Source organism: Bombyx mandarina, chromosome 10 (assembly GCF_030267445.1).
Source record: "Bombyx mandarina strain Sakado chromosome 10, ASM3026744v2".
In the NCBI taxonomy this organism is placed as follows: Eukaryota; Metazoa; Arthropoda; class Insecta; order Lepidoptera; family Bombycidae; genus Bombyx; species Bombyx mandarina.
The window spans coordinates 5,146,382-5,170,752 of NC_143217.1; the positions used below are offsets into that span (position 1 = coordinate 5,146,382).

The following is a 24,371-nucleotide window of genomic DNA, read 5'->3' on the forward strand; positions in this document are numbered from 1 at the left end:
CGAAAACAATACGAAATTATATTTAATATGTTTTAAAGAAGTTAAAGACATCGAAAGATCTTGACAGAATTTCGAAAATCTTAAGATGATACAGTACAGTAGCCAATATTTAAGTTCTATTTTAATATAATAAAATTTTACTCTTTATTTAGTAAAAAAAGTTAAATCAAATATAGTATTTTATAACCGTATTATTTTTAATTACTAACCCTGTAAAGTATAGGCGAGAACGTTAATAGATATGTTGCAAATACGTAAGAATTTAGGTCTTTGATATTTTCCATTATAAAAATAACTGTGATTTTGAAAGACATTCATAATTCAAGATATTATCAAGGCAAAAGGAGGGCAATTGAAAGAGCACTTGTCGTATTAGACATTTTTATTTGTTTATTAGTCATCTTGATTAGAAAATAATGTTTGTGACATGCTGTGGACGAATATGAGCGAATGCACATTAAAAAAGCATGTCGTGATATTATTATTTTTAATTAATTCATAGTGTAGCAAATAATACAGATCTTAAATAAGGCACTTTGTTACATTACTATTGAAACGGTTTATTGTTTACAAATTAATAGGCTACATCAAGTTAAGGATAATATAGTTGTAGTAGTGTAATACTAAGTTTAGTAATACTTAATTTAATCTAACGATATTACAAAACAAACAAAAAAGCGCTTCTATATATAGTTATGAGATATTAAATTTTTGTCGAGTATTAAAAGTAAAATTTGCTTTGTGTACTATTCTAACAGGTACATAATGGTGAGGCACCTAATGATGTTTACGAGTATATTCGATATTCTAGTACTGGAAACTTTTTTATTTATTGTCATTATATTATATTGAATACAATAGGGAAATCGGAAAACATTAATTGTATTTTTGTTAAATCATTTTTATATAATAAATCATTAAATAAAATTTATTTACATCGTCGATGACGTCATATGTGTTTAAACCTTGCATATTCTGTAATTCTAATGACGTCGTCCGCAAAGAGACCGTGTTTATCCGAGATTTACAAAGTTCCAAAAATAAAGAATTTTCCGATCCCATATCTTTTAAGGCGTTTGTCTAAAACGGAGGTTGGCAGTAGTATTGAATATTCATGTATATTTCCATGAATGTAGCCCAATTGAAAATCGGGTGACGCGCGCGGTCGATGACCCGCTTGAGAATGCGGGTTCGCAAAATTCAAACTGGCTTCGAAATGAATATTTTCGTTTACTTTTAAATACGTAACGTATTATTGTGATATCGCTATCGCGGGATGATCCCTATTTTCATTTACGGCACATGGTAACTAGACCTTTTGAGAAATATTAAATATAAAAAAAAAATCAATGATACTCTTCAGAAAGCGCGTTTTATTTTAATTCGCTGCGACATCTAAAAAAAGTCGTCGTGGCCTAAAGGATAAGATGTCCGGTGCATTCGTGTTGAAGCGATGCACCGGTGTTCGAATCCCGCAGGCGGGTACCAATTTTTCTAATGAAATATGTACTCAACAAATGTTCACGATTGACTTCCACGGTGAAGGAATAACATCGTGTAATAAAAATCAAACCCGCAAAATTATAATTTGCGTAATTACTGGTGGTAGGACCTCTTGTGAGTCCGCGCGGATAGGTACCACCGCCCTGCTTATTTCTGCCGTGAAGCAGTAATGCGTTTCGGTTTGAAGGGTGGGGTAGCCGTTGTAACTATACTGAGATTTTAGAACTTGTATCTCAAGGTGGGTGGCGCGTCTACGTTGTAGATGTCTATGGGCTCCAGTAACCACTTAAAATCAGGTGGGCTGTGAGCTCGTCCAACCATCTACGCAATAAAAAAAAAATAAAAAAAAACGTTCCTGCCTTAAGCATAGCATAGCCGTAATATACTGCACACAATTGAATTGGATGTCCGCTTTGTGATGAACAATGGTATTTTTTAAGTGTTAAGGTTTTTATTTTAAACAATGACTTAGATGCCCCTTATACTATAGCATTTGAAAAGAAAAAAAAGTAATAAACGAGACTTTTAATGTCTAAGTTACAAAACTCCACAATTAAATCGTACAAAAGTATCGATTTACTTTAATGTATTCAATCTTTCCGCTGCCATCAAAAATTGTTATAAATCAAACGACAATGCCTAAAAGTGGGCCAACTTTATGTCAAAACTATTTGTACTTGAAAAACTATGCCTTATTTTTCACGTTGTTTAGTTTATGTATCAACATTTCTTACAACCTGGCATTGTTTTACAAAAAAATAAATTACTTATTTGATAACATGCCAAAACTGAGTGCCATAGTTTTTAAATTCACCAATAGGCAAAGGATTTAGCCTATAAAGCCTTATAGTAAACCTTTAAGCTGCCAAACGAAAGAGATGTCTGTGACTTGAACAACAAACTAAAAAAAAAAAGCTAATGGTTACAATTCACAGACTTTTTAGTTTATTTTTGTTCAATTCAATATTTATATATCGTAATAATAATTATTACTCAAAACCATGAATTATTTAATATTTTTAGATATTATTGATTCCATTAGTAAAAATCTCAATGGCCTACCATTACTCTATTCTTATTATATATAATCAGAGAGTTTTGGCAGCAACCCGAGTGAAGCCTCACTTGAAGTTTTATTTTAATGTTTTTTTAATAGTTTATTGTGATGTATAATATATAAATTGGGTGTTGTTTTGAGGCATTTGAATGAAACTGTGGCTAACATAGCAGTGACTGTTTTTTTTTTCAAGATAAATGGTCTGCGGAAATTCACGCTCACTCAATGTGCTATTCATCGAGTTGACGTCAAAACTCCCAAAAAGCAATAAAATGAGATACACCAGATTTTTATTAAAAAAAAAAAAAAATTGTACGACAGACTAGGCTGTATAGGCTACGCTCTTTGCCTGCTTATTGGCGAATTTAAAAACAACAACAACAATATCGTTGCCGGCTTCCGGATTTTCATTTCATTTTATTATTATTATGAGCAGTGCCGGATTAACCATATAGCAAGAGTAGCAATTGCTACGGGCCCCGCGCGAACGGGGGCCCCGCATATTTAAACCCACTCTCTGCCCGAGCTTAATTTTTTGAGTGACTTATTAAGACAAAGTTGTTTGTATAAACGTGTAGAATTTCAATCAGCCTGATAATCAGCTCTATAAAAAGTCTGACGTATGCAAGCACTCTTACCCGACACAGTGTGGATGTGTAGCAGAATTGAGATGGCTCGATTTAAGTTTAGATCAAGGGCTCTTTGAAATAATTTGCTACGGACCCCGCGCTTGCTTAATCCGGCACTGATTATGAGGATATAATAATAATAAAATGTACGTAAGGACATATTTCTAGCAACATTAACCACAATTTACTTATTTAATACTGTAAATAATGATGAGAGCGATTATTGATTTCGAAGAAAAGAATTAACAACTTAATTTTAGCTGCAGAAAAAAACAAATTTCTCTTAAACCTGGGTAAGAATATAAAAATCGTTTTCTGAATATGAAACGATATTTCTTTGTCTATCAAATTAAGTTAAAACTATCATGACCGGACAACTTTTTTTAAGGGCCCAAACGCCCTAAAAAATGGGCATTGTCCTTTTACAACAAATTATAATAGGATTGATTGATTTTTTTTTCATTTTTATTGAGTTTTTGTAACTATAAAATTACATGAGTGCAAAGTGAACGCTACTCGAAGACATGAATATAAATAACATCGAGATTTTTTTTAGTCCTATGTATTCATTAATTTCTTACAATAATTAAACAATGTAGACGCTATGTAACCTCATGTTAGTGCTTAAAGCAAAACCAGGAAGGCTTAACAGCTCATCAGTCTTTACTAAAATAATCGAATTAGTTGAATTTTGTTTCTCCATAAGTTTTCATTTCTGTCTACCTTTCAATATGTTTGTGATGTTGATATACTAATTTTAAACGGGGTACTTAAAATTAAACGACCTGTAAATCATCGTCTTCGGCTGTTTTGTTCAGTGGCACTAGTTTTAGTGGCATAGACGGGAGTGCTCGCGTCTGCTGAGCTCATAGTATTTGCATAGTCCTTACAAAGTGGACGGTGCCACCCAGCCGGAAATATAAGGTCGAAGCCCTAATTTCTTCAAAACATTGCTCTTACCTTTCCGATTAGAAGGCATGATTGCTTCGCGGCAAAAATTGGCAGGACAACAGACCAACCTATGCGCCCCACCATCATCACTGGGCTTGTTCAATGAAATTCACTGGTCAATTATTTTTGTTTCTTTGGACAAGGCGGGGCTGGTCGGTGCGGACGAGGCGTAGCTTCTTCATACACTTCATCATATAAGCACGCGTTTGTGTACATTCTCTGGGGGCTCGCGTACAAGTTCGACGCGTCGCCTATTTCGCTGTAAAAATTACTGGCAGTGTCATTGACCTCGTCGTACTGCACCCGAGAGGTCGAAGCGACATTCGCTCCGTAATCGTACGAGTAATTCCCGTAATCGACGTTCTGATATTTGAAGGCGGAATAATTCTTCGAATTCTCGACGTTGTCGCTAAAATTCCTCAGTTTCTCGGTCTCGTCCTCGCATTTTGGCACGTAAATGTTCTTCTCGTAGTCGTTGCTCGTGTTCGCTTTCGCCGGAGACGACAACTTCGTGTAGTAATCTTTCGTTTCGATTATGAACTGCTGTTGGGCGGTATTAATATCGAAATTGTTATAAATCGGAATGTCTTTGTAGCGGGTTTCGGGCGCGGTCGACGTGCCGGGTCGCTCGCCGTACGTACTGTTCGCGTACAGATTGTCTTCATTCGTTTTCGACCTGAGATTCAACGATTCGGAAATTCTATCGTCGAGGGACATCTCCGCCAACGAACTGTACGCATTCTGCATCAGTGTATTCGTATTTAAACTATTCGAGTTCTTAAACGTGGCCGCGTTGTTGTGGAGACGGGACGCGTCCGTGTCGCGGGTCGTAACGTAGTTATTCGAGTATACGTGAGATTCGTTCTGTCGTGACCGCATCGAATTCGATTCATTTACTTCTAGTTCGTGGTTGGGGCGCATTGGGACGGCGTTGAGGGAACTTGTCGAGTATACATTCGGGCCGGTGTCCGCGGGCCAGGACGCCGCGTCGAAGGGATCCTCCGCCCACTGGCCAGTGGACGTGCCCACGTTCGATGACGTCGCGAGACTGTCCAGTGACTTAGCACCGTGCATACTCGACTGAGCGTTCCTCGAATACACTGAGAACGTTGGTAAGCTCTCGGTGCTTTGCTGGCCCCATTCGATTCCATCGCCTGTAACAGACAAAATTAATCAATATGTCGCATCCGGACACGAAAGCACGACATCTAGTGGATGAGAGGCGCAACTATTCGTCAAACGTCAGGTCAATTCGGGTGGCGTGCTGCGGCAGAGTCTTAAGTGTCATCGCTCGAGTGGAATCGAAACACATTCCATAGATACCACACATAAATTAGTTATAGATAAGCAACTCAAGCACTCAACTAAAATGTTTACGGGCATCGGCCACTAGATGGCTTCGCTTCGATTAGTTTCTCGTTGCTCCTGTAGATTACTTATATTGAGTAGATTGATAAAATGTACAACAACAAATGAGTCGACTATTATCAAAGCCGGCAATCTGACTTTTGGACAATGATTGGTAAATCAGAAAAACGAATTATTGACTTTGTATTCCATTGGAAGTCACAAAACTCTTCGGAACGACATCTTAGATAAATAACAGGTTAACTATTAACCTTTATTTAATGCAGGTTTTGAACCGTATTCTTTGAAGGAGACGATTATATTCAAATCAATCTGTATTGACATATCAATAAAAAATTTTTGTTAAATGCACAGATTGCCACCTTTGATAATAGACGACTCAAATAAAGACTTGTATGATTTTTATTATTTTTTATTTTCTTGTGTTTAGACAATAATTAAATGCCATAACTTTAACAACATATAACTTTAGGGCATCCGATACAAGAAGACGATAGTTTCCATACAAAAAAAATTTTTGTCTCGCAGTTTCAGAGCCCTTTTTTTAAAAGCCTTCTGACACATTCGTTACTTGACTTGGGAAGAGTGAAGACGTCTCGGTCATCGTTACGTGCTACCCAACCTCTTTGCACGATTGCCCACTGTGTCAGGAAATCGTGAAGATATCGGTCGATATCTTTGCACGATCGTCCATTCAGCGACAAATACAATATCCGGATTCCGTTGAATCAAAATTTTAAAACTCATAACTGAGCGATAATAAAGTGACATTTCGATTTGTTAAATCTTACGTTATCATACATATCATCTAATCTCGATACATACTTAAGATTAACAAATGTCTGACAATGATGTTATACGATTTCACATATTGAGTTTCGAAAGTAAATCGGCATTTTTTTGAAGATTTTACGAGCCGGCAACGAGACCTTTTAGCCAAATAGATCGTCTCACTCTCAAGTCATAGTATTGTAGGCATTACAAAGATTGCTTGACACTAAAATTCGTTATAACGAAAAATATACTATGAGCTCCTGACATTCTCGTCAATGACATAACAGGTACGACGTCCGGGTCACTCGTAATCATACAATTGATACGTAAATACCGCACCAATGACTAATTACTGATCTCCGATTAAGACTTTCACTTTTAAAGAGTAGAACAACAAAAACCAGGCGTATGTTTTTTATACAAAAAATAAAATCGCGTTACCAATCTCTGGGACGTCTATTGGTTGGTCGATTATTGAAACGTTATTTTGGTTCGTTGCTCGCTTAGGTGTGCTCGGTTTGGTCGAAGGCGGCAAATCGAGGTCTATTAGCAGGTCTTCTTTAACTGAAAAGTAAATATTGATTGGATTCGTTGAGGACATTAAGAGCCATTGTTATTTTTAATAAATTTCCTATATGCTATTCGACTATAGGAGTTACAATTGATATAAAATATTCAGGTAAATGCAGGCGTAATGCACACGATGGGTACATACAAAAAAAGTGGTGTAGAAACAGTAGCATTCAATACAATTAATTTTGAAATTAGTTTGCGAAAAGTGACAGTGAGAAATAGATGAGATAAGCCGAAAACCAGGGTCAGTGGTGTAAATCGGAGAAGGCCTATGCCTGGTAACTTTTACGCGATCGAGAAGTTAAAAAACTCGAAATGAGCAGTCTGGTGTGCTGTGATATCGATTGCTCTATTTTTATTTATTTTGTCAGGAGGAAATCACCAGACTTCCGCCTTCCACTGGGGATGGAGGGCGGAACATGTCGGAGTCGAACCGACTAAAAACTCCTGTCACTCAACAATCAGCATCCAAACCTCGCACGAGATAGAACTCATGAAAAGGCAAAGGGGGAGAGTGAACGGTTGCTCTACTGCGACCTTTTTTTTTAATATAGATTATATTCTCATTACCTTGGTTCAAGCTTTTGGAATAGGGGTCTCTCGTGCACCTCTGCATGCCGGACAGCAAAGCGCGATCGTTGATAAGTTTGTTGTAGTTGAACTGTTTGCTGCCGCCGTTACCGGCGCGCGTGCTGGACGGCTGCGTCGATTCTATCGTTCTGCGTTTCCTGAGCACTACGGCTGACTCGTGCGTATCTCCATTCGACAACGACGAGTTCAGCACCGACGATTTTGCTGTGATCGTAATGCGAAACACATTTGAATCTTCAAATTCGAAATTGAGCACTCGAAAATTCAAACGGAAGTTAACATGTGAGTTCGGAATTTGAATTGCAGTACTCGTAGATTAAATTCAATTCCATCCAAAAATTGAAAATCGATAATCGATAATCGAAATTAAAAATTGAAAATTGAAAATCGAAAATCGAAATTGGTTCTACAGCATTATATATTCGAGCCTTTGGAAACTAAGTTTGTTGGAAATTTAAGAATAAAAAAAACATTCTCGTTAATGTTAGATCCTGAGAGAGAGAAAAAAATAACACAGAGAAACGATAGAAAAATTTTTTTTTTTTTGGGACAATATTATGCCACTCTCTGTAAACACTAACGATAAATTGAAATTTGAATAAAATACGAGGAAACCGAATATATTTTTTGGAGTCGTCGTGGCCTATAGGTTACGTCGTCGGTGTACACGTGCGCGTGCTCGAAGCCTTACGACATCGTGTAATAAGGATCAAAGTCGCATAATTTTATTTTGTGGAATTAGTAGCGGGTAGGTATTTTAAGCCCGCACGAATGAGTAGTTATTATCGCCCTGCCCACATTAAACCCGAAGCAGTCATGCTTTCCGGCTTATTCGGTAGAACAACTGTTTGTCCACTGAGTTTCTCGCCGGATCTTCTCAGTGGGTCACGATTCCGATCCGGTGGTAGATTCTGCGAAGCACTGCTCTTGCTAGGGCTAGGGCTAGTGTTAGCAAATTCTCTCAGGTTGAGCCCGTGAGCTCACCTACCCGTCCGGACTTAGCTGGAATAGCCTCTTAGACTCGCGCGCCCTAGGCAGCCAGTAGAATATATGGCGTTGTATGGGAGCCCGCGCACATAAGCAGCCCGGAACTCTTGGCTGCGGCAGCCAATACAACGCGCCTGTTGCACGGCAGCCAGAGCGAGTGTTGGCGAATGTATGTGGCTGCTATCAGTCCCCGCGCACTTGCTGTAGCAGCCAATGCATATTCGTTTTTCCAAATGTTAGTTATATGACAAAGCATGCTTGTACAATCTCTTGTATTTAAGAAAACCGATCGGGGTATGTATGAACATCTATAAAATAGTTATAGAATAAGCCTTTTGAGTGCCGTTCTAGATAAAGAGTATGAATCCAGTGTATTTTCTTTGATTTGCGTTTTTGACGAGATAAAGTCCAAATCGCTCGACGAAAAGATCATAAATGGGCGTCGATTGGCTTCTATAACTGGCTGCTCAAATATTTCGGTTGCCGCAGCCTGGCTGCCTAGTGCGCGGGGAGCCTAAAGCGAATAGGTAGGGGAAAAACTTCGTTACATAATACGAGTACAATTTTTGTGATCCAGATGATATTTCGACCTCATATCTCAAAGTGTGTTACGGTACTAACGTTGTATTGTCTATGGGCCACGGAAACCATTTTATACCGGACAGGTCGTAAGCTCCATAACACAACTATGCAATAATAATAAAAAGTAATGCACGTTTCACAATTAAAGATTGCACTTAAAACTAAGTGGTCGATTTATCAGTATACATTATTTAAAACTTATAATAAATAAATATTCATTTTACACATATAAAGAAATACATAGATGTGTTAAATTTACACGTGTAGCATATAACTAGATTAGTCACTGTTAGAAGCTGTGATAAACAACACGAGACATTGATTAGCAATTCTCATGTGCCAACACGTAATTGTATTCCATGGATACATTACTGTTATGTATAAACATTTCAATTCAGACGCAATCACGAATATGGTTTAAAAGAAACAGGAGAATCCACAATGACGTAATGCATATTTTATAAGAGTTGCTAACAGTTTCAATGCTCTAGTTGACTGCTTTGAACTGTGGACATTTTCAACACTTCTACTAAGATTATAATTAATTATTAGGAGAACATTAGACAGTCAATGGTTGAATGCAAATTTTTAATTGATTATTTACTACGTTTTTTTGTTATTTTTTTCAAATTGTTGTTATTTTTGTTTTACGTTTTGTGTTAATTATTTAATTCTAGGCGATGCGACGCCTAAATTATTTTTAGTTATTTAAATGCGGAGAGACATTTAAATGGTGTTTAGTTGTAAGGTTAGATTTAATATAGTTTAAGTTCAGTTTGTCTTCCAAATAAAGTCGTTACATAATTGTGGCGATTTTGAGAAATCTATCGCTTTTGTTCTTTAACTGTAGATATTGATTGTACTGTAGATTACTGTAGATCGGTAGCAAGCAGGGCAGACAGAATTAGGTGCAACTGCATTTTCCAGTGACACATATTATGCAAAATTATACTTTGCATAATTACTGGTGGTAGGACGTCTTGCGAGCCTACACGAGTGTGCACGACTATCCTGCCTATTTATACCACGAAGCAGTAAGATGTTTCCGTTTGAAACGTGGGACCGTCGTTATCTATACTAATACATATACCTAGTTAGGTCATAAGTATTGTCACACAGTAAAAACTTTTCTTTTAGAATGCTGGCCACAAAAAAGTTTATTGAATTCGAATTTCGAATTGTTCATGAAAATAAAAATAGTATACATTTAGAATTTTACTCATTTTTAAATATGGAGTGGACGCTTAAAGAAGACCGTGTTGCAGTTCTTACGTTGCATCGTTGCGGTTACGCGCCAATTCAAATTTTTAACATACTGAAAATTTTGAATATAACCAAAAGATTCGGTTATCGTACCATCAAACGATACAATGAAGACTCTAGTGTAGATGACAGGTCAAGAAGTGGTCGCCCTCGGTCTGTTAGGACTCCAGCAGTGATAAAAGCTGTGAAGGCGCGAATTCAAAGAAATCCCAAACGTAAGCAGAAACTGTTGGCCCTTCAGATGGGGTTAAGCAGAACCACGGTGAAAAGGGTGTTAAATGAAAACTTAGGGCTTCGGGCATATCGAAGAAAAACAGGACATCGTTTGAATGCTCGTCTAATGGACCTGAGACTGAAGAGATGCCGCGCTTTGTTGAAGCGGTACGCGGGAAAAAATATCGGGAAATTCTTTTTTCGGATGAAAAAAATTTTACCGTAGAAGAGAGCTACAACAAACAAAATGATAAGGTGTGCGCACACAGTAGTGAAGAAGCGAGCAACCGTATTCCGCGTGTCCAACGAGGTCATTTTCCATCCTCGCTCATGGTACGGTTGGGAGTTTCTTATTGGGGCTTAACTGAGGTACATTTTTGTGAGAAAGGTGTAAAAACGAATGCAGTTGTGTATCAAAATACAGTCCTGACGAACCTTGTGGTACCTGTTTCTCATACCATGTTCAATAACAGGCACTAGGTATTCTAACAAGATTCGGTGCCAGCTCATAGAGCGAAGAGCACACAAGACTGGCTGGCGGCGCGTGAAATCGACTTCATCCGGCACGAAGACTGGCCCTCTTCCAGTCCAGATTTGAATCCGTTAGATTACAAGATATGGCAACACTTGGAGGTAAAGGCGTGCTCAAAGCCTCATCCCAATTTGGAGTCACTCAAGACATCCTTGATTAAGGTAGCCGCTGATATTGACATGGACCTCGTTCGTGCTGCGATAGACGACTGGCCGCGCAGATTGAAGGCCTGTATTCAAAATCACGGAGGTCATTTTGAATAAACTTTAGTGTCATAAGAATCTATGTTTTGTTAAGTTCATTTTGGTATATGAATGGTTACATAATGAATAAACTTGTTTCAATTATTTTACATTAAACATGTGACAGAATTTATGACCTGACTAGGTATAAATTTACCGTGGTTTTTACGGATGTTCCGTTATACCTACTGAACCATGCATTCGATTTACTTGAAACTTGGTATCCATGTAGAAAATACATGTATTTAATGGATAGGCTAATATTTATATGAGCGTTGAACTCCCTACAACAGTTGCGGGGGCGTTAATGATGGGAATCTTTGTGGGGGTGAGAAATTATAATGTTAATTTTAAATGGCCAGCGAAGCGGACGGGTACAGCTAGTACTATACAATTGAGATTTAGACCGCGTTATTCGCGTATTCAAGGTCAGCCGCGGCGATCACGCATTGATGCCTACGTTTAATACTAAGTGGTGGGTCGTGAGCTTGTCCCACACGTCTGCGCAATGAAAACAAAAGGTAATATGTAATGTAAAGAAATTGGTTTTCATTAAAATCAACAAATAAATAACTGGAAACGAATCACGCACGGTCATCCGACCCCAAATTAAGAATCCGTGTTATGGCTACCAGAGACTGACATACATACTGATATACGTTTGAATATATAGATAATAAACATCCAGACAAATAGCAAACAAGCCTGTTCGTCATACAAATGTTCCCCTTGTGTGGGAATCAAACCCACGAATATCGGCGCAACTACTGCACGACCGAGTCAGTCATTTTCATTCTTATTTGTTATAGGAATTCGATGAACAAAAATACGTCCTGATATTTCAGCTTTTAGTAAACAATTGAGAGACTTCGAATCAACCGTGTACATACATACAAATGTAAACATTAGATAAAATTTATAGAATACGTCAATTTTACATGTTTGTATGCACAAGAAATAGTGCGTAATTACATGTCGACATTATATAGGAGAGATTAATTAATTAATTAATTGATATTGTTGACAAGTTGATTTAGTACCGCTTCAAGCGTATGGTGAAATAAATGCTTTCAATATGAATTACAAAGTACAGTCACGCCTACTAGCATATTCCGAGACAAATGGCCATCAATCAATTTTCCCAAAAAATATAATTACAATATCATGGTACTATTTAATTTTTATTATGAATAACACTTTTTGTTAGTCTCATAACGGGGCTATAAACCTCTGATAACGTATTATGAATAAGACCGTTATATTTAGTACTACCAAAGTCCGGTAATAATTTCCGGTAGAAGAGTGTTTTTATGTTATCTATATTTTACGCATACAACGTTTGAATTTCGTATTTCGAATTTCGAATGAAGTTTATCTCTTACCGATAGCATTGGAACGTGAACGTCGAATATTAGCGTTTATCTTTTAGAATTATTTTTTATTACATCGTGTTATTAAAAACTCGATACTGAACGCATCGGGGCGCAAGATCATGTTAATGTAATTATTTGGTTGCATGCCAAACTAATTAGATTTAATATAAAGTGTACTGAAATCAATCTAATTAAGTTAATGCAATTCTAGATAAATAACAAAATAAAAGATTTGATAATGACACAATAATACCGCCATACTGAAAAAAATATAGCCATGTCACTTGAAATTGTATGAAAACGGCTTAGCCTTAGCGGCTTAGCCCGCGCGGTTAAGGGAAAGGGTAGTTTCCCGTGAGAGTAAGATGTTTTTCGGTATAAAAGGCAGCTTACGTCACTCTCCTGACCGAATACTATCACTTTTAAAAAAAAAAAGTCTAATCGTAACCATATTAGGTACCAAATTTAATTAACTATACTTAAGACCTTAGAACTTATATCTCAAGGTGGGTGGCGCATTTACGTCGTAGATGTCTATGGTTGTCAGTAACCACATAACATCAGGTGGGATGTGAGCTCGTCCACCCATCTAAGCAACAAAAAAGCCAAAAATTTTAGATACATATATTTTTTGTTTTGTTTCTCTTTTTTTTTCTGTTTCTTCGTGGCGATCTATATCTGATTATTTGTATTAGTTGAATTGTAATTTTTTTCACTGCCTTTGACAAGCTGTATGCAATTTCATCATGATGTCTCAAGTAAAACGTGAATATGTAACAGGCTGACTTTGAATTTACATTTGAGCAACGATATCGGTTAATCCTACTGAACGATGAACCTAAGCACATAACATGCGGAAGATAATTATTTTATTAATGGCTCAACAACTCCTGATAAAATAACAAATTTATGTCTACGTGTGCTCTTTTGCGCTAGGTACGATAATATTTCCGGACACCAAATAGTAATTAAACTCGGATACCTTCATATATTTTTTTATTGCTTAGGTGGATGGACAAGCTCACGGCCCACCCGATTTTAAGTGGTTATCGAAGCCCATAGACATCTACAACGTAAATGCGCCACCCACCTTGAGATATAAGTTCTAAGGTCTCGGTATAGTTACAACGGCTGCCCCACCCTTCAAACCGAAACGCATTACTGCTTCACGACAGAAATAGGCAGAGTGGTGGTACCCATCCGCGCGGACTCACAAGAGGTCCTACCACCAGTAAATATCACTTTTAAAAAAACCATGTCTAATCGTAACCTCGAGCTCACGGCCCACCTGATTTTAAGTGGTTATCGGATCCCATAGACATCTACAACGTAAATGCCGCCACTCACCTTAAAATATAAGTTCTAAGGTCTCACGGTATAGTTACAACGGCTGCACCACCCTTCGAACCGAAACGCATTACTGCTTAACCTGGTGGTACCTACCCGTGCGGACTCACACGTCTTCACTAATTTAATTTAGCTCTCCTTAACTTTACATACTCGCAGACAGTTGACTTAAACTCTGGAGTTAAGTGGTTCACGGAACAACAACGAAAAAAACAAACTTTAAAAGCGCTCCGAATGAATATTAGAAATGTGGAGTTCTAACATCACTCACCCGAAGGACAGGGTGATGACGTTTGGGATTTCTTCGAAGCTGGATGGTTGTTCTTAAGCTTGACCGCAGACAGAATGTTGCTGAAAAGAAACTCACTGTGATTACTAGCGAAAGTGACGCTCCGATGAGACTATAGCTAAGCATGAAATACATACGCACATACACATGTATATTGCAGCCTTTCGCTTCGTTTATCGTGTGTTGGACGTTGAATTACTAAATGTAATTTTATTTTTAATAATTGATGTGAATTTAATTAACACCTTGAACACTATTTTGGTAATAAAAAAATCGACTATGAAGTAATTTACTAACAAACAACGACTTATTGAGACGATTATTTAATAAGTAAATTTTCGAGTGGGGACGAGTCACATTTTTAATGTTTATTTTTATTGCTAAGATGCGTGGACGAGCTCAGCTACCCGTCCCGGCGTAGCTGAAATAGCCTCTTAAGCTACTAGACAATATGTACAGAAAAAAAATTACATGTGTGCAATTCACACGTGGTAGAAGTGAAACCTTCCAAAATTAAAATACAATTATCCTAAACGTCTTAAGTATATGTAAAATTTTGTCATTAGTAAATAATTGTAAGGTAGCGCCCTCTGTGAATTGATATTTTAATTTCACGTATAATCCTAAATTAAAATTCACTACAAGAGCTTTCATACACACGTTAGTATTAAAAAATCTCACAGATGGCGCTGTATTAAATAGTATGTATATTTCTGTCTCATTCTTTGCTGGCTTCATCCTACACATTTTTGTATGTGTGTCTCTTACCTGTCGTTTTTTCCGTTGCATCCGGTTTGAAATCACAACGATTCTAAAGAAGTTTTCACTTCAAAAAATTACAATACATTAGTGAAATACCTGGGAAACAATCCAACTTCCAAAGACCTTTGATTTTGCCCCTTCCACCAGTGCAGTTCCGGTCTTTTGTCGATGAGGATAATCGGATCGCCTGCATCCACACTCATCTGGCCTTGCTTCCTGTAGCTGTTGAATTAGATAATGGCACATGTCCCCTCATATTACACTCATCGTATGCGTTAGACAGTTCAGACATGTTATATAATAAAATTGGTGTATTTTTTTATTGATGACTAAGAGTTCGTTTGACCGTGGCTAGTTTTAACTAGAGCAACTCACGCATCGACCGATTTAACTAAGTCGAAATTTTTTTTTGTAGCTTAGATGGGTGGACGAGCTCACAGCCCACCTGATGTTAAGTGGTTACTAGAGCCCATAGACATCTACAACGTAAATGCGCCACCCACATTGAGATATAAGTTCTAAGGTCTATTTTTTTTTATTGGATTTTATGACCTGGTTACTAAGACCTTTAGGTCATGTCTTAATTTATATTCTTCTAAAAATGAAAAATGATAATATGAAGTGAAATGAAATCTCAGTATAGTTGCAACGGTTACCCCACTCTTCAAACCGAAACGTTTTTGTTTACTTCACGGCAGAAATAGGCGGGTGGTGGTACCTACCAACGCGGACTCACAAGAGGTCCTACCACCAGTAAACTAAATCAAATCGCTGCTAAACATTAGGTGATGAGTGAAGAACATTACGCGGTAAAGCCAACTAAAAAATATATCAAGTCACAAATGCATTAAAATAACATCGCATCTCTGCACGCACGATTCCTACAATACAAGGCAGAAATAAGCAGCTAGGTGGTACGTATCCGTGCACATTTTTACGAACCTCATTTTATTAAATTGTTCCTACTCCTTGTTAATACAATTTCAATTGTTCCCGAAAAAATCGAACTCAAAGCTGGGTGTTGTCAAAACTATCCTAAAACCTAAGACGCAGATTGTGTGAGTGTGAGATTTTTTTTTACCATCAAAACACATTATGTTCATGTGTGTGTTGTTAATTCCAGAATTATTTTTAAATGTCATTATTTTCATACAATTATTATCATTAATTCCTTTATGTACATAACATTTAGAATTTAGAGAATACGGCAATGACGATGTCCGTCTAAAAATGTTATTTATATTAATAAATTTACACTTGTATATATTTAAAATGGTAATTATTAACTACAAAACAAAGGTTGTACCTTTCAAACAATTACATGTATGCGTTCGTTAATATGATATATCATTTGTTGGTTACGTAAAAGAAAAAAGTATAATTAAGAACTTTTTTTTATATTCAATGCACGCCTTTCGCGTTTAGCCTTTCTATTAAAACGTGAGAAACGCACGAAGTGAAGTAATTGTTCTATTAATACAATAAGTATGAAGTGCTGCGTGAAAAATTTAAGGTGAAGTTTAAGTTTGTTAATTATTTTAAAAAGTAGAACAGGGAAAAGTGTTTTTTATAATTAAAAAGACCGTAAAACGAAATTGGAAATAGGAATCTTAAGTTAATATGGCGTTGTCCTCCATAAAGCTGCTTTCAGACTACGCTATACTATGGTTTCATATAGTATAGCAGCATATACTTAACCAATAATATACAGTACAGTACAGCGTGAACGTGTCCATGGTAGTTTTCCAATTACAGCACAAGAGCGCATTATGCGGCATAATGCTCAACGTTGAATGTTCCCGTGAACGTGTCCATGGTAGTTTTCCAATTACAGCACAAGAGCGCATTATGCGGCATAATGCTCAACGTTGAATGTTCCAACTAAAGCAACGCTTCGCACAATCGAGCACTCTCAAAAGTACTGCTCTCGCGTGATACTCGCTGTGGGCTTATCCCACATTACATGCACACACATTTACTCTTCACAATATAAAATTTATATAATATATTTATTTCATATAATTATTAATACACACAGAATATACATTCACACATATAACATATCTATTAATATATTATTACTACATTACATATAAAACAGACATACACACACGACAATTTATCGTGCCGCGTCAATCAGCTGGTCGCCCGTTCGTTCGCGCTGTGGACACGCGCGCTTGGACGGAATGTCGCGGGTAGATCGACACAGCACTCCTGCGCAGCTGATCGCGGCTAGCCACGCCCCCAGTCGAAACCTACCTCGAGACTAAACTCACGTCGCTTGTGCTAATTATATACTGTTGTATTGTTTTCGAAGCTTTTGCCTCAATTGTGATAACGCGCTTTCTTTGTGTCTATCGTTACTGTATTGTCGTGTAAAGTGTCTTCTGTGTACTGTTTATAAACTGAATATCTGTCTGTGCTCGTAACCTTTAATTCTTCATAATTATAATAATATAGACTGTTTTGTATTCTGATCTAGACTAAGTGTAATTGAATAAACATTTAATTGGTGTGCAAGGTGTTGTATTTAATTTATTAACCGAACACCGACGGCGCCTAATCAGGTACCTTTACCACATTACGCTACGCGTCCGGACGACGCATACATACTCGACCACATCTATAGCGGAGACCAACGATTCGAGTCTATACTGGTGACCCCTGAAGAACACCATAATGAGCAGCAGTGATTCTGTCGAGACCGCTGGTTCTCATGGAGGTAGCAGCGTAAAACCCCGACGAACAAAAAAAATGCGCGTTTCCACTGTACACGACAACGACATTTTGCCGTCCGACATTCGGAAGTTTAATTTGAAGGTGCCTCCGTTTTCTCCAGAGGACCCAGAAATTAGGTTTGCACTTCTTGAAGGCCAGTTCGAAAACTATGGTATTACAGAGGACCACATCAAGTTCAACAACGTTATTACTAACCTAGATATTCCTCATGCGAAGGCGGTAAAGGATATTATCGTGCATCCTCCGACCAGCAATCGCTATGATAAAATTAAGAGCGAGCTCATTAGACGTCTTTCCACCTCCCATGAAAAGAAGGTCAAGCAATTGCTAACTCATGAGGAGCTGGGTGACCGAAAACCGTCGCAGTTTCTGAGACATCTTATGGACCTGGCCGGACCGTCCGTTCCACGTGAGTTCATCTGAACTATCTGGAGTAACCGCCTGCCGAACAGTATCCAGACGATAGTAGCATCGCAGCCTACCCATTCACTAGAACAGCTGTCGGACCTTGCTGACCGAATACAGGAAATAACTACTCCATGCAACGTTGCAGCCACTTCAACATGCGGGACGAGTAGTGTCAACCAGTCCAGTGAGATCGCAGAGCTGAGGAAAATGGTGGAACGCCTCGCGTTAAAACTTGAAGACCAGACTCGCACCACAAACCGCTACCAGAGCCGTTCTCGACCTCGGTGGCGTTCGACATCCCGCAGTAGAACACGATCTGCTTCCAGCTATCGACGGTATCCCGTTTGTTGGTACCATGCGAAGTTCGGGGTTAAGGCAAGCAAATGTCAGAAGCCGTGTGACTACAACGAGTCTGGAAATGCCACAGGCAGTCGATAATGGCGACAGACGACTGCCTCAACTCTCCAGGTCGCCTCTTCATAACTGACCGCACCACGAAAACCCAGTTTTTGGTCGACACCAGTAGCGACCTCTGCGTTTTCCCACGGGCCCAGCTACGAGAGCGTCGTGCACCTACCAGCTACAAACTGACAGCAGCCAACGGATCAACCATTGACACGTATGGGTACTCGCAGCTCAACCTGGACCTTGGACTTCGACGCAATTATCCATGGAGATTTATAATGGCTGATGTGACGAAGCCCATTATAGGTGTAGATTTTTTTGTGTCACTACACCTTGATTGTAGATTGTAAGAATCGAAAATTAATTGACGACACCACTACCCTGTCTGCTCCAGCTTCACTGGCCTGTAATACTAACGATATTCTTTCTGTGAAGGTTCCGACTGGCGATTCCCACTACCACGCTTTGCTTTCGCGCGATTTCCCTGAAATTACGCGACCAGCTGGTACACAACGTACGGTAAGCCACAACTCTCGTCTATACTCGCAATCGATACCGACTCAGTGACAGAAAATTGACAAGTGTTTTTTCTTTAAGTTGACATTGACCGAAATTTTGTTTATATTATCGTTAGTAATATTATTTAATGTTGAAAAAAATTGTAAGGCTTTCGTTTCGTCGTAGTCTCTTAGAAATAATCAATGTTAATTAAAACTGTGCTAACTTAGCGCACTCTGCTGATGCATTTGAAAACTAATTCACGTTCCAATTAAGCTTGAGCATAATTCGGCATTGTGCGTCACTGAGTCGCATTATGCTCTGTAATTGGAAAACTACCTATAACAATGTATGGTGCGCGATATTGTTGTGCTATGAGCTATATAATATGCTATTATATTAATATATTATAGTGTAGTCTGAAAGCAACTTTAGTTGTGAGCTCAAAGAGGATAAAAGTATTTAAGGTAATATATCTAACCTTGGAAAGCATATTCTCTACCCGAGAAGCTGAAGTCTGTGTTAGATAATTAATTTACGTTGGATTTTTGCCTAGACAAAGACATGTCCACATAAGAGGGTCACAATAAAACTATACAGGCTACAAAATTACTATTAGGTTTTTTTCTCCCGCCTTCAGCTATCAATTACAATAAAATAATGTGTATTAATGTATTCGGTAAATTAATGTATCCTGATCTCTATCATGATATACATGTGCTAATTGTGATGAATTATGTTTAAGCCGCGCGCCATTTCGGCCCTTGACCTTTCAGTAAAGAGCGACGTAAATATTTTAATTCCAGTCCAGTTTGACATATAGACTGCCACCCATTACCTTCCGTTGATTTGGAGAGCCAAATTCACCTTTATTGTGTAAAAAATAAAACTCACCTCAACGATGCTATGGAGGTTTCGAATTTGTTGGTCTCCATGTATCGCAGGATGCCGGCGAACGTTGGTCTCTCCTTAGGGTTCAGGTCCCAGCACTGCATCATGAGCATGTACACGTCCGGGGGACACGCACTGGGGGCCGAAAGTCGTTGACCTTCACGCATTATTAGCCGAAGGATCTCCGAACCGTTGAGGCCTAATGAGAAAATTTACATTTGAAAACACAAAGCTACGGTAATATTACAGTACTGGATGTGGCCGCGACTGCTAGCGCATAGACTATAGTAGCCATTTGGAAATACTTTTTTGACATTAACCCATGTAACATAATCACAGCTCGAACCTATTTACTATAATAGTTTTCTTTCTTAAAAGTGCTTTTAATTAAATCTTTTTTAGATAAATATTCAAACCATATGACGCAAGAAAGCTTTGAGCCAGAAAGTTGTGGGTATTAGTTAATTAAATTTCTGTTTTTTTTTTTTAATTCAATTAAACAAATTTAATTTGTTGATTACTTTTTTGTCATAATTAAATTTTATTTTAAATTTAAATGATTTAAACATTTTATTTTTTAGATATTTATTCCTATATGGTGTTTAACTGTGATATACTGTTTTTTTTATTCATTTAAAAGTGGAACTCTGTATCTTCTGATAACACAGAAAAGTGAAAATATTGACAAATTACTCATCTGAAAAATGCCATTAGTGTTTCACCCAAATATTTACATAACAGGTGTGGACTGATAATGGCCTATTGACAATACAATTGACTGGTTTTTAGTGTTCTATATGACTACACCACACTTTTATAACGCTTTCATGAGCTTTGAGCTTGACCTGTATTAATTAAGTAATATAGTCCAACTTCAAGATGACTGATTAACTTAAAAATATAAATACAAATCAAAGATCATAGAAAATATGTATAATTTTATTACTACCCCTTATTACTATTTTGGCTGATTCTATCTATTCTATATCCTGGTTTTTTAAAAGAATAACAATAATTTATAAATTGTATGCAAAATAAAACAATAAATTTGATTGTGAAAAAGCTGATGGGGTTCTTGATATTAAATTTTATAAATAATTCAATAGTGGTTAGCTACTTTAATAAATAGTTAGTAAAGTAGAAATTTTGTAAGAGGCACCAGTTTTTTAAGTCTGAGAATAAAAAATGAAAATTATAAAACAGAGTTGTTTTTCATTGGCAGTGAATAATTCATTTCATGTATTAATAAGCTCCCTGATCAGTGATAAACAAAAAAAGAGCATGGTCGTATAGAGAAGCACCTGACATTGGTACAACCAGAGCGCATTTTACTTTTGCTCTATTGAAGTCACTATCTATTAATAACAAAAAAGGGGTCAATTTGTTTTTTGTTATTTTAATAATCTCATGAAATATATTTGATATCTATGTATGTAGAATTTAAAGTTTGAAAATGCTCACCTATCCAGGGCTCTTCACCAAAAGTGAACATTTCCCACAAGGCAACAGCAAACATCCATACATCAGATGCATGACTGAACTGCCTCGTGCGCAGAGATTCTGGGGCGCACCAAGGAAACGGCACGCGTCTTCTTTCACTCATGACATAACAATCATCCGCATCAGGCAGAGCACGCATCAGGCCAAAGTCACCAATTTTTACCTGTTTCATAGATTTGTTTGTATTTAATATACAATATGATTTTGTAATAAAAAAGTGAAATTTACTATTATTGTATAACGTTTTTTGTTCTTACAACATTATATGAAAACTATGAACGTATTTCGCAATGGTTAGAAATATTTACTTAATTGAAGTAATGTAATTTTCTATACCCTCTTGTTATAAACTGGTTTTATTGTTCAATCTCATGTTCCATTGATATGATGGGAAAATAATTAAAATACATTTTAAGACTAAACCAGAACTTTTGTGTGTTGCCTGATTGTACAAATAAATTTAAAGCAGAGACGAAATTCAAGAAACACTAAACTTTTACAAATTTTTTCAATAAACAGATGCACTGATTTGTTTTATGATAGTATATAGTACTAGTGAGGGATTCAATAAGGATTTAATTTTGTCTGTAGTGTATATTAATTAACACTTTTATGTGCACAGTTACACAGTCTGGATGGTAACTATAACTTCATTATTTACTTACCAATTCCAAGGTTGACAATAAAATATTTCTACAAGCTAAATCACGATGCAGGAATCTGTGTTTCTCTAGGTGTGCCATACCAGCAGCCACTTGGGTTGACCATTTTGAAATATAATTTAATGACACCTTTCCATTTTGACCTCTTATATAATCTAATAAAGCACCCATTGGAGCTAGTTCGCAGACCATCATTAATGGATGGAACACTACTCCATGTAATTTGATCAAATTCACATGTTTCAAGCTATGCATCGCCTCAACTTCTCTTCGGAAGTCATCATAAATTCCTGGCTGGGCAAATGCATCCGCTTTCAATACTTTCACAGCTACAGGGACAGTTTGTGTTTGGTCTGGAATTTTCCATTCTCCTCTTTTGACTACACCAAATGATCCATTGCCAAGTTCATTATGTAACCTGCAGAAAGCTTTAGCTTTAAGACTACTGAATATTATTAATATATTAAATACTGATAGCCATGGTTTATGGTAGGCAGCGGCTGGGCTCTGCCCTTGGCATTGCTGAAGTACATGGGCGACAGTAACCACTTACCATCAGGTGGGCCATTTATTCATCTGCCTACAAGGACAACAAAAAGAATTTTTAAAAGCCAGGAAACTTGTTGGTATGCACAATTTTAAATTCTACAATTATACTACAATCTAATATGGCAAGTTTAGAAATAGTTTGTCAAGATATTTTTTTTTTTTTTTTTATTGCCCTTGTAGGCAGACGAGCATACGGCCCACCTGATGGTGAGTGGTTACCGTTGCCCATGGACTTCAGCAATGCCAGGGGCAGAGCCAAGCCGCTGCCTACTGCTTAATACTCTCCACAAGCCTCGTTTGAAGAAGGACATGTCATAGCGCTCGGGAAACACCGTGGAGGGGAGCTCATTCCATAGCCGGATGGTACGTGGCAAAAAAGATTTCTGGAAACGCACTGTGGATGACCGCAGTGGCTCCAGGTAGTACGGATGAACTCTACTCCGGTGGCGGGCGGTGCGATGGTAAAAACGAGATGCCGGTATCATCTCGAACAATTCCTCAGAGCACTCCCCATGGAACATACGGTATAAAATACAGAGAGAACCGAAGTCCCTCCGCAGACCCAGAGGTTCCAAGATGATCATTTCTTACATTTGCATGCAATTTTATAGTATCCTACTCACACAATATCCTTCTCAAGTATGATACATGTTGTCCTTGTTTCAGTTTGTGTAATTGGTTTCGCAATATCTGTTTTCTCTTTGGGAACTGAACTTGATGTACCAAAAAGTTTATTCCAAAATTTTCTATTCCATAACTGCAATTTCTTTTTCCGGACAGCATCTAATAGTCTGCGCACTCCTGGTTTACTGATACCAATCCTTTCAAGATCTTCCGTATGTACATAATCAAAATGAGCTAGTCTGGTAATCTAAAAATAGCTTTAGCCTATTAATTATATCACTAATAAATAAAAGGATTTGTTTTATCACTATCAAAAATAAAAAGATGTATTTTAAAACCATTTTTTTTGTGTTTGACAGCATTGTAATACAGGCATAATTATGTAAATAGCTTCTTGTTTACCTGTAATTGATCCCTTATTGGTACATAAAATTGTTCAAGTTGTACATGCTGCAAGATATCGCAGAGCCAGTCCGTGCCTGAATTCATCTCTTTGGCGATTATTTTATAAGCTTAAAATGTACACACAGGATGAATACCATCGCGAGTGAAGTAAATAGAAGTTAAAGGATGTGAGAGGAACGCACTGTAATCTTAGCTCACACAAAAGTCTATCACAGCAAAATGAATTTAAAAAAATTCTAAATATTATTTATGTAGTGATTCTTTTTGAAAATATTTAATTCAGTAATCAAATTCGGAGAAGAGTTTAAAATTTAGCATTCTTGGAATCAAATCAACAAGACGCATGAAAATTTAGCCGTATTCCGATTGACATTTTCTGGATTTGACATCTGTCTAAAATGTCAAAATGTGTTTGACATTTTTTACAATTTGATTTTACCATTTTACCAATAGGTCTATGGATTTTACACTCTATTCGCCTGTGTATGATGTATTGTCGGTAGGTATTGCATTGTTTGTTAACTATTCATGCAGACCGAAAACCCTCAAACAAGCGAAGGAGGAAAAATTTATAAAATCAAGAAATTATAATAAAAGAATTTTAAAAATTATTAAAATCTGAATACTCCTAATTATTTAAAGTTAACGTTTCGA

The 24,371-nt window shown here is 37.3% G+C and overlaps 1 protein-coding gene across 2 annotated transcripts; it reads right to left on the reverse strand.

The window, feature by feature from the left end:
• Positions 1 to 369: 369 nt before the first annotated feature.
• Ack (activated Cdc42 kinase) lies at positions 370 to 24,131 on the reverse strand. Of its 2 annotated transcripts, XM_089730293.1 has the most exons (11): positions 23,900 to 24,097; positions 23,715 to 23,824; positions 23,312 to 23,559; positions 22,143 to 22,557; positions 21,439 to 21,640; positions 19,981 to 20,176; positions 15,133 to 15,258; positions 14,257 to 14,336; positions 7,426 to 7,650; positions 6,724 to 6,846; positions 370 to 5,294 (listed from the first exon to the last, which is right to left on the reverse strand). In XM_089730293.1, exons 2-11 carry the CDS (start codon positions 23,799 to 23,801, stop codon positions 4,261 to 4,263), a joined length of 2,736 nt encoding a protein of 911 aa, XP_089586419.1. In that variant the 5' UTR covers positions 23,802 to 23,824; positions 23,900 to 24,097; the 3' UTR covers positions 370 to 4,260. The 2 variants fall into 2 exon arrangements, with proteins under 2 accessions (XP_089586419.1, XP_089586418.1); XM_089730292.1 differs by having other exon boundaries at positions 23,715 to 24,131.
• Positions 24,132 to 24,371: the final 240 nt, after the last annotated feature.